The 15,214-nt window shown below is 36.6% G+C and overlaps 1 protein-coding gene across 2 annotated transcripts in view; it reads left to right on the top strand.

The window, feature by feature from the left end:
* Positions 1-13,802, top strand: part of LRP12 (LDL receptor related protein 12) — a 53,250-nt gene extending 39,448 nt beyond the window's left edge. For both annotated transcript variants that reach the window (XM_030012327.2, XM_030012326.2), the window contains 3 exons: positions 4,158-5,259; positions 6,746-6,878; positions 10,574-13,802. In XM_030012327.2, coding sequence (XP_029868187.1) covers positions 4,158-5,259; positions 6,746-6,878; positions 10,574-11,437 — 2,099 coding nt within the window. In that variant the 3' untranslated portion in view covers positions 11,438-13,802. The remainder of the gene's footprint in view (positions 1-4,157; positions 5,260-6,745; positions 6,879-10,573) is intronic.
* Positions 13,803-15,214: the final 1,412 nt, after the last annotated feature.

The following is a 15,214-nucleotide window of genomic DNA, read 5'->3' on the forward strand; positions in this document are numbered from 1 at the left end:
TTATATTCTTCTTTGTTTTCATAACAGTTTCACGTTCTCTTGCTCCCAATATATGCCTATATCCACTCTCTGGACTGGTCCAAATCTCTGTGCGCCAAATTTTAACTCCTCTCCATAAAACAACTCATACTCTTACACCTATCCACTGCCACCCATCTTCAAAACTATTCCACCAAAATTCAGTAAAATGAGTCCTGATCTCCTCTAGCCTAAGCCATATTTGTTCCTGGTCTGTAATCTGTACTCTTTGTAATGACTTTCTCCACCCTGTCAGCGTCTTTCACAAACCTGAAGTTTCCAGGGGGGCTTATCTCTCTCTATCGCCTGTTTTCAAGCTTACGAAAAAGTTCCCTCTACGGTTCAGCTCCTTGCAGCTTAGCAAGTCTTGGGAGAAGTAATGTAGCCTTGCATTTGATGCTGGCTCAGCTTTCAGGGCAATGTTCTACCTGTGCTTTGCTTGCCATCTCACCAAAGATGATGATGGGGGTGGGAGCCACTGTCTAATCAGTCATGCTCTACTACTGTTTCTGCGAACCGCCCACGCGCACACTGTTATCCGGTGTGAGGCATCGGCTTCTGCCCTGTTTATCTCCCTCTCCTTGTAGGTGCAGGGGGAAGGCAGCATTCCGGCCTGAGGGGCTTTGAGAAGGAAGGACATTTTGGATAAGGGTGTGGAATGAGCAGCGGAGGCAAGCCACAAGCTCAGTAGAGTTTTTCTGAAAAATCCTTTCTTCTCTTTTCCTCCAATCTTGAAACAATTTCATGATGTAACCCCTCTTGGAAGAAGCTGTAATGTTTTCAACAATAAGCAGTTTTTTCTGTTACTTGATTTCTTCTTGTTAGTGCCATGGAGTAGTACTTGGTTTAGAGCACTTAAGACTTTATCCTATGTTTTTAAATGTCTTTAAAAAAAAAAAACGTTTTGTTTGGGGGGGGGAGGGGCTGGTTGGTTGGAACTGTACTGAAACTTTGGTTTGAGCTTGGTCCCTGCATTTGATATGATACTTAGGAAGTATTTCACAATTGAGGTGGAAACGTAGTGTTTCAGTGATCAGAGTAGTCTTCTAATGTTCTAAACTGGCCTGTGTATAGCAGAAGAGTTGAAAACCTGCTTTAATAATCATCTGATCATTTTCACTTTTGAGTGTGAGAAGGAGACTTCTGAAATACTAACAACATTTTTGTTGTACATTCAACTGTGCCATTATGTTGTTTGATTTCTTCTCATTAGCATCATGCAGTAGTGCTCAGTTTAATGTCTCAACAGACTATTTAATTCAGTGTTGTTAAGGCTACTCTCAAAGGTGGCATGTGATCTCAGAAGAAGGGGAAAAATAGTAATACTTCAGTTACATGGATGCAAGTTAGACCTACTTGTGCTGGAATGGTAGAAACAATACAGATTACAAGCCCATAAGGGACCATTAGGGAGCTCCATGTTTAAAATCTGATATGGAAGATAGGCCATGTAAATTGTTTGAATTAGTTCTTGTTTAAAGTAAATAATATCTTCCAGGTAAATACTCATATTTCATTTTAAACAAACAAAACAATAACAACAAAAAAAGCATTACAGTTAGGAAGGGTACTTGACTAGAAGGTAAATTTGTGTCACTTTACTTGTCTGTCTTCCCTCTGTCTTCCTCTCACCACTTTTAATTTATCAGCCTTTTTAGTTATGGGTATCAGAGTGGGACAGAGTTTACTAATGGTGATGTAGAGTGGAAAATAGAGTTAATGGAAGTACAGAGGTCTAGGTTCACTCTAAATGCTTGGAAGGATTGTGTTAGTCCTTTGGTTACAACTGTACATGGGTTCTGCTAATTATCTTGTACTATCCTGAAGTCTTTTGTGGTACAGCTTCCAAAGATATTTTTTTGTACATCTCTTATTATTTTAAGACTCTAATTTTTGATTCATATGTAAACTTTCCTGATGTAATGACTTCAGGATCAGTGATTAAAAATGCTAAATCAGGATAAGTGGGCAGGTCTTTTCTGGGTTGTTTAAAAGACTGCAGAAGGAAGAGCTTATGTTGAAATCATATCCTGGTTTGTTACTACAATATTGCCATTAGTATTTACAGGTCTATTTTATAGCTTTCTACTCAACCTCTTCCAGGCTCTGCAAGGTAGAAGCATTAAGCTAGAGTATAATCAGTACTTGAACAAGTTCAATGTCTCTTCTTAGGCGTATTCTACTGTATTGCCTTCTACCTGTGGAGCATAGTCGTTCAATTTAAGCAGGACAAGTCTAGTAGTTCAGTTTTACAAGTTTCAAATTCAAGGCCAAGGTTCTAAGTATTTGCCATACTAATATTATGAACGATGTGTATGTGTGTGAGTGAGTGTATTTTATTTATATATATATATATATATAATACATATATATATATATATGAATACATATATATGTATGTAACAGAACAAGATGATCATACCATTTATACTAGATCCCTGGGTTGTTTTAGTGAAATAAACATTTTCTAAAACTTAATCACCAGCAGCACATACATTTTGTTCTCCTTTCACTCTCTGTCAGCAAATTTTTTGGCTTAAACACTCTTCAGCAGTGCTTATAACATTTATCATTCTTGTTGGTTTCATTTTTTCCTGCATTCATTTTTTAAAAACCTTAGCATTTTTGAATTTTTTAAAATGCTGACATTGCACCTTTTAAAAAAAATTATTTCAAGGTAGAGTATTTCTTTTTAATGCTTTCTAAGCTACTGAAAGAGCAAAAAGGAGAACAGAGTGACTTGACCTATCACAGCAGATTAGTTGCAGCAAGGGAAATTCAGGCTAGATATGAGGACTTTTATCACTTTGTGTGGTTAAGCACTGGAAATTTGAAAATACTTGATTGGACAAGGCCCTGAAGATCCCAATCAAACTTCAGTTAGCCTTGCTTTGAGCAGATGATTTGATTAGGTGACCTCCAGAGATCCATTCCAATCTGAATTGTTCCCTTGTAAAACAAGATAGAACCTGCTTCTCCTGGGAAAGTCTATATTTCAGTAAGTTCATCATGCTGTCTTTCCTGTTTCTTTTTTAAAACCCTAAGTATAGTGGTATTTAGATTTAGTATATATTTGTGTAATTTATTTCCTGAATTACTGCTGTGTAGGACCATCTGCATTGCAGATTTTTTGGATTTTTTTTTTTTTTTTTTTTTTGGAGGATTGACCACAGCAGTTTGTTTTATAGGCCATTTTACAGTCTGTACTGTCATTTTTAGAAATTGCAGTGATTTTAAATGATACAGCGGTATTTGACTTGGCTAAATAGCTTGCTTCCCAGCTATGCTTCTGTGTTTAACATGGTTGGAACTTTAATAAATGAAGGTGTGAAAAAAATATTATTGAATTTACAAGTGTGCTAGTAGCCAGTAGACTACATTTTCTTAAATAAAGGTGTCTCAACTTCCCATGCCCCCGTCCAGAATAAAAAAAAAAAAAAAAAAAAAGACACCACCACCACTTTTCTATGTTCTCTAGACTACTACTTGGATCCTTAACTTTTAAAGTATAATTTTGTGTTCAGGCAAGCATGTATTTCTGCATTTGCTGCACTCTCCTCTTAGTGGTTGGAGGAGAGGCAGGAGCAGTGGGAAGAGGTAAGGCCAGAACAGAGGTTTCTCTTTGGTTGGTGGTAATAGGTAATCTTCAACTGTCAGCTTCTCTCTTGCCATAAATCCTTTGGTACAAAGTAGAAACCTATGAAAATAGGAGAGAGGTCTGACTGCTTTTACAAGAAAGAATTTGAGGAGGTAACTGGTACTGCAGGATAAAATGTTTCTGTATTTTGAGTGATAGAGGAGAAAAACAGTATTTTTCTGAGTTATTTTTAGCACCTTATAAGCCAAATTTTTCAATCACTATAAATGAGCATTGTTTTGTTGCTTGGGTTAAAGTTATTTGACTGAAAGCAGCTAAGGATGAGGCTCATGCTGATGTGCTGACAGACTTTTGACTCGAAAAAAATGTTTAATCTTGAAACTTACTGAAAGCTGTGATGATTTACAGAGACTTTAAATAGTTATTTTGCCATTCTGAACTACCTGGTGCAGCAAATAAACGTGACACAAACCATAAAGTGCTAAATTCTAAAAAGAGAATGTTTTTATAATTTCTTTTTTTTTTTTTTTTTTCCTCTCAGGGAAATCTGATGAACCAAATTGTGATTGTGACCAGTTTCATTGTGCTAATGGGAAGTGTATTCCAGAAAGTTGGAAATGTAATAATATGGATGAATGTGGAGACAACTCGGATGAAGAAATCTGTGCCAAAGCTAATCCTCCGACAGCTTCTGCCTTTCAACCTTGTGCTTACAATCAGTTCCAGTGTCTTTCTCGCTTCACCAAGCTTTACACTTGCCTTCCAGAATCTTTAAAATGTGATGGTAACATTGATTGTCTTGACCTAGGAGATGAAATAGACTGTGATGTGCCAACATGTGGGCAGTGGTTAAAATACTTTTATGGTACTTTCAGTTCTCCCAACTATCCTGACTTCTATCCACCTGGAAGCAACTGCACCTGGCTGATAGACACTGGTGATCATCGCAAAGTAATTTTGCGATTCACTGATTTTAAACTTGATGGTACAGGTTATGGAGACTATGTCAAAATATACGATGGATTAGAGGAGAATCCACGGAGGCTGTTGCGTGTGCTAACAGCATTTGATTCTCATGCTCCCCTTACAGTTGTTTCATCCTCAGGACAGATAAGAGTGCATTTTTGTGCTGACAAAGTGAATGCTGCAAGAGGATTCAATGCCACCTATCAAGTAGATGGCTTCTGTTTGCCCTGGGAAATACCATGTGGTGGAAATTGGGGTTGCTACACAGAGCAGCAACGCTGTGATGGCTACTGGCACTGTCCAAATGGAAGGGATGAAACCAACTGCACCATGTGCCAGAGAGATGAGTTTCCCTGCTCTCGAAATGGTGTTTGCTACCCTCGTTCAGATCGCTGCAACTACCAGAATCATTGCCCTAATGGTTCAGATGAAAAAAACTGTTTCTTCTGTCAGCCAGGAAATTTTCATTGTAAAAATAACCGCTGTGTGTTTGAGAGCTGGGTTTGTGATTCTCAAGATGACTGTGGTGATGGCAGTGATGAAGAGAATTGCCCAGTCATTGTGCCCACTAGAGTAATAACTGCAGCTGTCATTGGGAGTCTTATTTGTGGATTGCTGCTTGTCATTGCACTGGGATGTACTTGTAAATTGTACTCACTCAGGATGTTTGAGCGAAGGTAAGTAGAACAGATCGCCTTGAGAACTTAAAAGATATGAAAATATTTTAAAAATTTATGGTATACTTGAAACATTTTTATTGACATACAGTTACTGTTGCGTGTGATTTCTAAAGGTGTTGTTCCTTCTTCTTTGACAGTAAAAAGAGGTTAGTTAATCATAAAATCATAGAATATCTCAAGTTGGAAGGGACAGATGAGGATCATTGAGTCCAACTCCCTCCTCCTCGCAGGACTACCTAAAGCTAAACCATATGGCTAAGAGCGTCGTCCAGATGCTCCTTGAACTCTGACAGGCTTGGTGCTGCAACCACTTCCCTGGGAAGCCTGTTTCAGTGAGTGACCACCCTTTCAGTGAAGAAAAGGGGATAGAAGTATTCTGATTGCTTAACTATTGAGAGTTAAGCTTTCAGATGTCGTTACCAAAAAGAAAGTGTGGAAAAGCTGCATTTCTGTAATTAAATACCTCAATTCTGTATTTAACACTTCAATTCTGTGTTTAACAGCATGTTTCTTCTATTGTAGACTATCTCATACAAGGATTACGCATTCTTCAATTTTTATAAAATAATAAAAGCATTTGTCATCATTTTAACCCCAGCGAGCAACTAAGCACCATGCAGCTGCTCACTCAGTCCCCCCTCACCCAGTGGGATGGGGGAGAGAATTGAAAAAAAGTAAAACTTGTGGGTTGAGATAAGAACAGTTTAATAGAACAGAAAGGAAGAAACTAATAATGATAATAACAACATTAATAAAATAACAATAGTAATAATAAAAGGATTGGAATATACAAAACAAGTGATACACAATGTAATTGCTCACCACCTGCTGACTAATGCCCAGCTAGTCCCTGAGCGGCAATCCCTCCCAGCCCCCCTCCCCCAGTTTATATACTGGACATGACATCGCATGGTATGGAATACCCCTCTGGCCAGTTTGGGTCAGCTGCCCTGGCTGTGTCCTGTGCCAACTTCTTGTGTCCCTCCAGCTTTCTTGCTGGCTGGGCATCAGAAGCTGAAAAATCCTTGACATTAGTCTAAACACTACTTAGCAACAACTGAAAACATCAGTGTTATCAACATTCTTCTCATACTGAACCCAAAACATAGCACTATACCAGCTACTAGGAAGACAATTAACTCTATCCTAGCTGACACCAGCACAGCATCTCTCATGGTGCCTTTTATATTTGGCCCATGGTGGTTTGGTTTTTTTGTTTGTTTTTTGGGTTTTTTTTTAGGAATTTATTGTTAGGTTGGTTTTGTTGTTCTTGTCTCAGCTGGACAGACCCATAGGAATGACTGCAAGGACTTAACTGTATATTCTTTGTCAATTAAATTTCAATTAAATTAATAAAACTTCATCTGCTGAAATTTATTATTTCAGATTATAAACTTCTGATGTAGTTTTACTGTTAAATATATATATATACACACACACATCGTAGTCTTATGTATTGTGAAATTTCTTTTCTCTTTGAAAGATCATTTGAAACTCATTTGTCAAGGGTTGAGGCTGAACTGTTAAGAAGAGAAGCTCCTCCATCCTATGGACAGTTAATTGCCCAGGGTTTAATTCCACCGGTTGAAGATTTTCCTGTTTGTTCACCAAATCAGGTAAGATTCCAAAATAGCAGGCAGACCACTTTAAAATTTAAGGAGGCTGAAATAAAGGTATTTTAACTTTCATCTGCATTTTTTTTGTTCTATAGCATTTCCTTTTCTTCCTTTCAGGCCAATACTATAATATTAAGGATTAACCATTGGACAAAATCATGATACAGTAACACCACACTGTTCTTTGCAGGCTTTTTTTCTTGTTAATGAATGCCAGTAATGCACACTATAGAATCCCTCTTGCATGAAAAGTAATAGATTGGTAGATCTAGTTGTATGTTCTGTATTGATGTTATCGTATAAGTTAAGATTGCAAGATAGCACTTTGAAATTTGGGAAAGAAGAATTGAGACCTGTAATGCAAACCGTAGTTCATATCCACTGTGCATATGTGTTTAGGTACGATCATGCCCACTGTGCATAGAAAAGATGATTGCAAAGGTAAGGCTGTCCTATCATATAAAATTAACAGGAATGAGTAACAAAGTAAAAGCTAGTAAATGGGAGTTAATAGTGTCTAGCCATCTTGATTCTCAGATGGATCATTAGCACAATTCTTATTTGGTTGATGAATGAATTTCTATTGAAACAACTTTTTCATTAAAAAAAAAGTGACTTTCAGTTATAATGCACTTTTGTGAAATAGAAGAAAAGTCTCAGTCTAAGAATCCTGCTGTATTAAAGTTGGCATTAACTTGTTTTATGTGTTGCAGTTAATACAGTAAAGTTTACTGTTAGCTACTATTGCTGAGCACGTAAGAAAAATAGTTACAAGATGGTATGAAGGGGAATTGGTTTCTTTAATTTGAACAGAACTGATCTCATTACGCTTATTCTGCCATAGATTTCACTTATTCTTTCATGCATACATGTTCACAAGCAGCAGCTGTCATCCGTCACAGAGGATTTTGCAGGGGAGAGGAGGAAAATGAGTTGCAATTTGCATGAGAAACTTAGAAAACATATCAGAAAGAAGACATTGTAAAGATTTTTCAGTAGCTAAACTAGCACTAAACTTACTAATTAGCTTATTAATGAATGCCCATAATGAACATGTAGAATTCTTGTTCTTATTGGATGGGTTATCATGTTTATTATAAAGATCAGTATGTTTGTTTAAAAACAATTCTGTACTTTTATAAATTTGGCTTGTAGTCCTCTGTTGTGAAATTAAGCTTCACCAGTTTGTGATGCAGCTATGCTCATGAGCCTCTTGAGGTAGGGATAGGTCGAGAAAGTCTGTTAAGACAGTGAAATTGTTATGCCAAGATGTGTAAGTCCTCTAGTATAGGTAACTTGGAACAAACCAATGTTTCCTGCACACCCCTACCCTGTATGGGACACTTCAGGTTTGGTGCACATGAACACGTTTAGGAATCATTACAATTTTTAGACAAACTTAGCTTGCTCAGACCTGTTTTTCATCATGAAACCCCCCAAAGGTAGCCTAAAGATCTTGGGTTTTATTAAAATGAAATCTCCTGATAGAGAGGACAATTCTGGAAAACCCAGACATGTAGTGGCTGCAGTCAGAGATTGGTACTGGAGCTTGTAAAAAGCTGTGCAATTACTGACATTTTCTTTTATCTTTAATTTGACTTAAATTGAATTAACCACTGTTGCTTCAGATATATTTTAATTTTTTTTTTCAGAGCTAAAATATAATGGCATTTGAAAGACTTGCTGAAAGTGGCAATTTTTCGTAATGAGACATAACAAAATGTAGTTGCTTCACAGTCTTTCTATGTAACCATGATTTCACAGTCCATAAAAATACTGATGCATGTACAATAGTTTTGAACAATGAAAGTGTGTTAGTGAATTCGCATTATGAAGACCAGTATTTCAGATAAGACTTGTGACCTTGAAAACTTAAGTAGCTGTACTGGGAAATTAACTAGCATAAAAATAAGGAATAGTAGGGAGCAGGCCATCACCTTCAGAAATAATGAAAAAGTCATTCTAGAGCATTGATGCTTCCATGATAAAAATTTATACTCTTATTTAACCAAGGAAGTTGCATTGTTTAAAAAATTGTTTTTCAGAGGAGAGAATATCAGTAAAAGCTTAATGTAAATTGAATTCTATGAATTATAAAGCTCAAATTAAATTTTTAATATGGTTAAGTGTTGGGGGCAGGGAGTCAGTATTAAGTTAGGATGTGTTCAGCTTTCTTTGTTTTGAGCAATATATCCATCTTAAGATTGCAAATCTGTGTAGGACTGAAGATACCTAGTTGAGGTTTCCTGGAGGTTAGTAGCCTCAAGCTAGAGGAATCTTGGTTGTTCTGATTTGTATGTAATGCTTTCCTTCTAAAACCGATACATGCCTTCAGAGCTGGATTTTCAAGGATGAGTAGCAATCTCGCCAGTAGTTTTTGAGTAAGGCTACTGAACATAAGTATTTATATGCTTGAATTCAAATATCATTCTATGAACTATTGGAAGGGAAGAGGGAGGTTGTGCATGAGGTATTGTTTGGATACTGTTCTGTGTATGCCCAGTGGCATCTGAAGGATTGTAGAAGGGAGCTGAAGGAGACAGCATGAGAACATTGAAGTTCAGTGTTTGTAAACAAAGCGAAATACATGCATATATGTTAAGTGTTTAATTGGGGAAAAAAACCAGGCTGTTCTGAAGAATATTCTATATTTTTGCCATAATCTTCATTAAAAGATGCAAATATGGGTTTTATCCTGTAATTAAACACATCAGTGAATGTTTTCAGAATCATGGGCATCTGGCAGATCTTCTGCCCTAGTGTTTAAGAATTGAGCTACTTAGCTGAGGCACTTTTTTCTATAAGTTTGAGTAAGGGACACCCAAGTCAATGGTGTTAGTATGTTTGTGTTACCTTACAATTTAAAAGTTATACAAGGTTTTAAGCAGAAAAATTCAGGCATGCATTGTTCTATAGGTGAATGACTAGAAAATGTATACCAGATTTGGGAAATGTATGGTTTAGAACATGTAAGATAATTTTAATTAAACAGAAGCATTAAAGCATTTTGAAACTGGAATTAACTGATTATGCCAGAATAGGAAAAAAATCAAACTACAAGCCTCTGTTAGAGAGGATATTTAATTTAGTCTCTATTCTAGGCAGCCCCATGGTAGTGGATAAGGAAAGGTCACCTCTGTTAAATCTTTCTGGAAGATTTAGTTTTTAAATCCTAAACTTTTTGAGGCATGTTTCTATGTACTCTACTTTTAACATTCACAGTGACTACTTCATCTTCTTGGTAAGATTGTATGTAACATATCTTGCATACCTGGGTCTGCACGGGGTCTGTGGATGTACTTTTCTGTAATCAGTGTTCCATATCCAGGTTATAGTGCCTTGGTTTTTACTTTGTCTTTATTTAGAGGTCCTTGATTTGGGCAGAAATGTACCGTATATACTTCATTTCTCTTTTATTCCCCTTTTTCTACCATATGTATTTCTGCTTAATTTCCCTGTTCATAATATTTTTTCTCAAGAGAATCTAGACTTTTTTCGTGCCTGCTTTGTTTTTAAAACAGCCTATTGCTACACACACCAGATTCTTAATCTTAAAGAGGCAACATTTTTTAATATTTAAGACACTACATTTAACTTTGTGGTTATATGCCATTCTGCACAATAGTGGCCATTCTTTTGTTCAGACAGTGCCAACATACTGTCAACACTTGATTGTTGCTTGTCTTCTCATTTAGGCTTCAGTTCTGGAAAACCTGAGACTGGCAGTACGATCTCAGCTTGGATTTACCTCAATCAGACTTCCTATTGCTGGCAGATCAAGTAACATTTGGAATCGAATTTTTAATTTTGCACGGTCACGTCATTCTGGATCATTGGCATTGGTCTCAGCGGATGGAGATGATGTTGCCAGCCAAAGTACTAGTAGAGAAGCTGAAAGAAATAATACTCACAGAAGTCTGTTTTCAGTTGAATCTGATGATACAGACACAGAAAATGAAAGAAGAGACACAGCAGGAGCAGTCGGTGGTGTTGCTGCCACCTTGCCTCAGAAAGTCCCACCTACAACAGCAATAGAAGCAACAGTTGGAGCGTGTGGGAGTTCCTCTGCTCAGAGCGGCAGTAGCGGTAACACGGATAGTGGAAGAGAAGTGACGAGCGTAGAGCCCCCAAGCACAAGTCCCGCACGTCACCAGCTTACTAGTGCGCTAAGTCGTATGACTCAAGGCTTACGCTGGGTACGCTTTACTTTAGGGAGATCAAGCTCAGTGAATCAGAACCAAAGTCCTTTGAGACAGCTTGATAATGGGGTAAGTGGAAGAGAAGAGGATGATGATGTTGAAATGTTAATTCCAGTCTCTGATGTAGCATCAGACTTTGACATGAATGACTGTTCAAGACCTCTACTTGATCTCAGCTCAGATCAAGGACCAGGGCTTAGGCAACCTTACAGTGCAACACATCACGGTGTAAGGTCATGCAGTCGAGATGGCCCCTGTGAGAGCTGTGGCATCGTACACACTGCCCAGATACCTGACACTTGCTTAGAAGCAACAGTGAAAAATGAAACTAGTGACGATGAGGCATTATTACTCTGCTAGGTACGGATTGTTTAGGAAAGATTGTGTACAAGTTGGAGCAATATCTGTCATTGTTTTGTACTTCACAGTTAAAACTAGTTTTTAGTTTAAAAAAAAAACCAGGACAACATTATGTTAAAACTATTTTAGCCTGTGTGGTTGATTAAACATTTCTTATACTGGATGACATTATGGAACTATTAGAGTGAACATTTTAATTGCTCTGAATACACAATGTGTGTGTCCAGTATAATCTGATTACTCTTTAAACTGAAGATATCCCAGTTAGTTTGAAATTTAGTTTATCCTGGTACTGTAGTTCAAACCAAAAACATGGCTGCTCAAGACTTATTTGGCTGCCTGTTTAACCCCATATTAACAGGTGAATTTGTACAGAATTATTTTCCTTTAGGAATTGACTCTGTTGTATTATTGCCAACATACTTGTAACTTAATATACTAAATACTGGTAAGGATTGTTAATGTAAAATATGTACTTTCCTTTGAGTTTATACAATACTTTGTCTAAATATTCTTGAATTTCATCATAATGTGAACTTATTTAAAGGGAGGAGAAACTTTCTCCAGGAGCATTCTTTTTCTTTCAGAAGTACAAAATGCAATGATTTGTGAAATTTAGATGCAATAGATAAACTGGTGGCAAAAGCTTTTATAGCATTGACTTTCCTAAACTGCAATCTAATATGGTACAGCCAAATAGTATGTAAAATCCCCAGTCATTAGTCTTTTCGATTTGAAGTAAAAAAGGGCCGAAGATATTACAATATGTGTTAGTTCTTTAAATATCCAATATGTACAAATACACTACAGAATAAGTTCCAACTGGTAATAGATCTTTCCCTAATACTGTAGGGTATAAAGCTTGTTTGGACTCAAGGGATTTGCACTAAAATCATATTAAGGTCTCTAATGAGCTTAGTGCACAAGCACTATCACTTTAAGTACTATTATTGTCTAATATTGCAATGGCTATATATTTCCATGGCTCTTTTCTTGGGGTGTTGCATTTTTGTTGCAATTGAATTTGCTTTACTAATTCCCTATTTATTCGTTGTATTTAAAAACTGGTTTACTTGGTTGCAGACTGGTTGTTCAAAAAAAAAAAAAATCCCTTTTAGTGTATTTTTTTGTGGTATTACATGTTGGAGCAAAAGAGATCAGTGGGAAAAAAGCTCATAACTTCCAATTTTGTGATAAGCAGGTTAATATGTGGCTACTAGTGTGACAACAAGAATCTACACTTTTAAAAACAAAAATGTCAACTACTGTTTTATTTATTCTTTGCCAGTCTGTTTTCAGTAGGCTTAAAGATCCAGTATGAAATGTATTTGTGTGTGATTGTATGCTATTTATTAAATTTTAAATACTTTGTTGAATGTCATTTTAAAGCATGTTTCAAGTCTCGTGCATTTCTGTCGTGTTATGCTGTCGGGCAGAACTGACTAAAATGTTTTAATATGTATCAAAATTAAATTGAATTTTTGTTATGTTTTTGAGGTACTTTTAAAGATAAATCCAAGGTCTGTCTGGCTTTTTTTTTTTTTTTAATATCTTCATCTCTGAAGTACAAATCACATGCAGAAGAAACAAATAATTGAATGGATTCCAAAGTGTATATATCTTCTCCCTGTTCTCTTCATTCACAGACACTGGGATGAGAAAAATAAACACTTTTACCATCTGGTTGATTTTATTCATGAGAGTTAGCAGGTAAATTCTGAGTTCAGGACACGGTTATGTAGATTTGTGCTTTTGAGGAACCTTATGTGCAATACAGTTATAAAAGTTTTTATTATAATGACCCATGTGGTTTCAAGTTTCAGAACAGATCACATCACACTGGTACCAGATCAGGTACAGATTGGCCCATAATTACACATACTTGAGTAAAAGTCATCAATGGCCATTTTTATTCACATTGAATAATATCTAAATCTGTGGGTAATCTTTAGTTTGATTTCAGTGGCATTGCTTATAGAGCAGGCAACTTTGCAATATGAACATGGTAACACACCCTGAAATATATGTGAACAGTATGTCCTGGTATAAAATACTGGGTTTTTAAACCTTCCTAACTAGTTGTCATTAGAAAGTGGTTATGGAAATGTTTGTCCCCAAGGCAGATACATTTTGAAGAAAGAGTCTTCATAGAATACCTTCAGTGTTAAACACACACATAGTGATCTAAATTTGTTCCATTAGATGCCCCAAATAGCATGTACCTATGGATTCCATATTGCAGATGTAAAAAGAACACAATGTTTAATTTGTTTTAAAGGAGAAATGCTACACATTTAGCTGAGAAGTTGGATTTGATTGAGAATTTGGAAAATTGTAAATAAAATTCATATTTGTATGAGGCTAATTTGTTGCAGTGATTTTTTTTCTTGGTGATTTTAAAGGGAGTGGTTGATTTTTCTTTTGATTAATGTATTAGTGATTGGGTTTGGGTTTTTTTTTTTTTTTTTGCTGTTTGGTTTGTTTTTACTGAGACTTCCATTAAGTCATATTACTTTGTTTTGTTTGGGTTTGTTTGTTTTTTTTTTTTATTTTGGAGAGCTTGAATTTGTGTTTTGTTTAAGTGATTCTTGATTTAGCTGTGCTACAATGCTAGGGCATTTTGAACAAAAGTCAGAATGATTCACTGGAATTATCTTACTTTCTGGAATAAATCACTTTCATCTGAAAGCTTTGAAGAATGCAGGTTATTGTGAGGCAAGCTTTCTCCTCAGGTAAAGCCTTCTAAGCATGGAAGGAGTTTGTCATTGTTCCTTTTCACATATCACACTTTTCTTGTCATTTGATTTGCATTGAAACATAAGGGGGCTGACTGAGCTTCCAGTGCTGCAACGGTTTGTTTTGTTTCCAAAGTCAAGTCCATTTTCAGTAAAAGTTCAGCAAGTATTGCTTTCAAAACAGGTTCTGGGACAGGATGCTGGAATTATTCACAGTATCTTGTGTTCCAGTTCCTATCCAAATGCCAAAGCAAGAACTTGTGGCAAAGCTTGGGTTCAGTCTAGGGAAATCACAGTTCAAGTTTGGGTCACAGATACTTTTTCAGTGAGTCTTTACATTAAATACTGCAGATCAAAGTTAATCATGGCTTTTCCTGTTGGGATGAGTTTTTGCTTCCTTTCTGAAAAGTGAACATTCATTTACTGGCCTGTTTCATTCTCCTGCAGCTATTCGACTGCTGCAGTTGTCCTGAGGAAGTACTGCACATTTCCCATAAATCTTGTTTTAAGTCAACAGCTTTAATCTTTGTGTAGTTGTGATAAGGCTTTTTGTGGAGTGTGTTCTGTCGGTTGGTTTGTGGGGTGTTTTTGGCTGCATCTCTTTTCTTCCTCACCTGGGGGTTTCTGAAAATAACCCATTGGTAACTGAACTCCTCCAGGACATCAGCTACAATTCAATTGCCCAAAATGGGGTATGTTCTGAAAGGACAAGGGAGAAGTTTGCCTTGTCCCTTTGCCAAGTCATTGCAAGTATGGAGAGGTAAGCAGATCAATAGTTAAAACTTCCCCTTCTATCCTCTTTTGGGATTTAACTACTGTATTTAGCTTTCCTTCATCAAAGTAAATTAAAGTCCATAATTATTGTACTTGATAGAGAGAAGTGTTATAGCACAACATTCCTTTCATGTCAATGTATTTGTCCAGTTGAGGCTTCCATTCAGATCCAGTACCACACTGTGGTCTCTCTGGTGAATAGTAACTTGGGGGAAGAGAATGTAGTATTTGCTAAATTGAAGTATTGTCTAACAGTTTGGGTAGACAA

The sequence above is a fragment of the Aquila chrysaetos genome, chromosome 4, assembly GCF_900496995.4.
Source record: "Aquila chrysaetos chrysaetos chromosome 4, bAquChr1.4, whole genome shotgun sequence".
Taxonomy (NCBI): Eukaryota; Metazoa; Chordata; class Aves; order Accipitriformes; family Accipitridae; genus Aquila; species Aquila chrysaetos.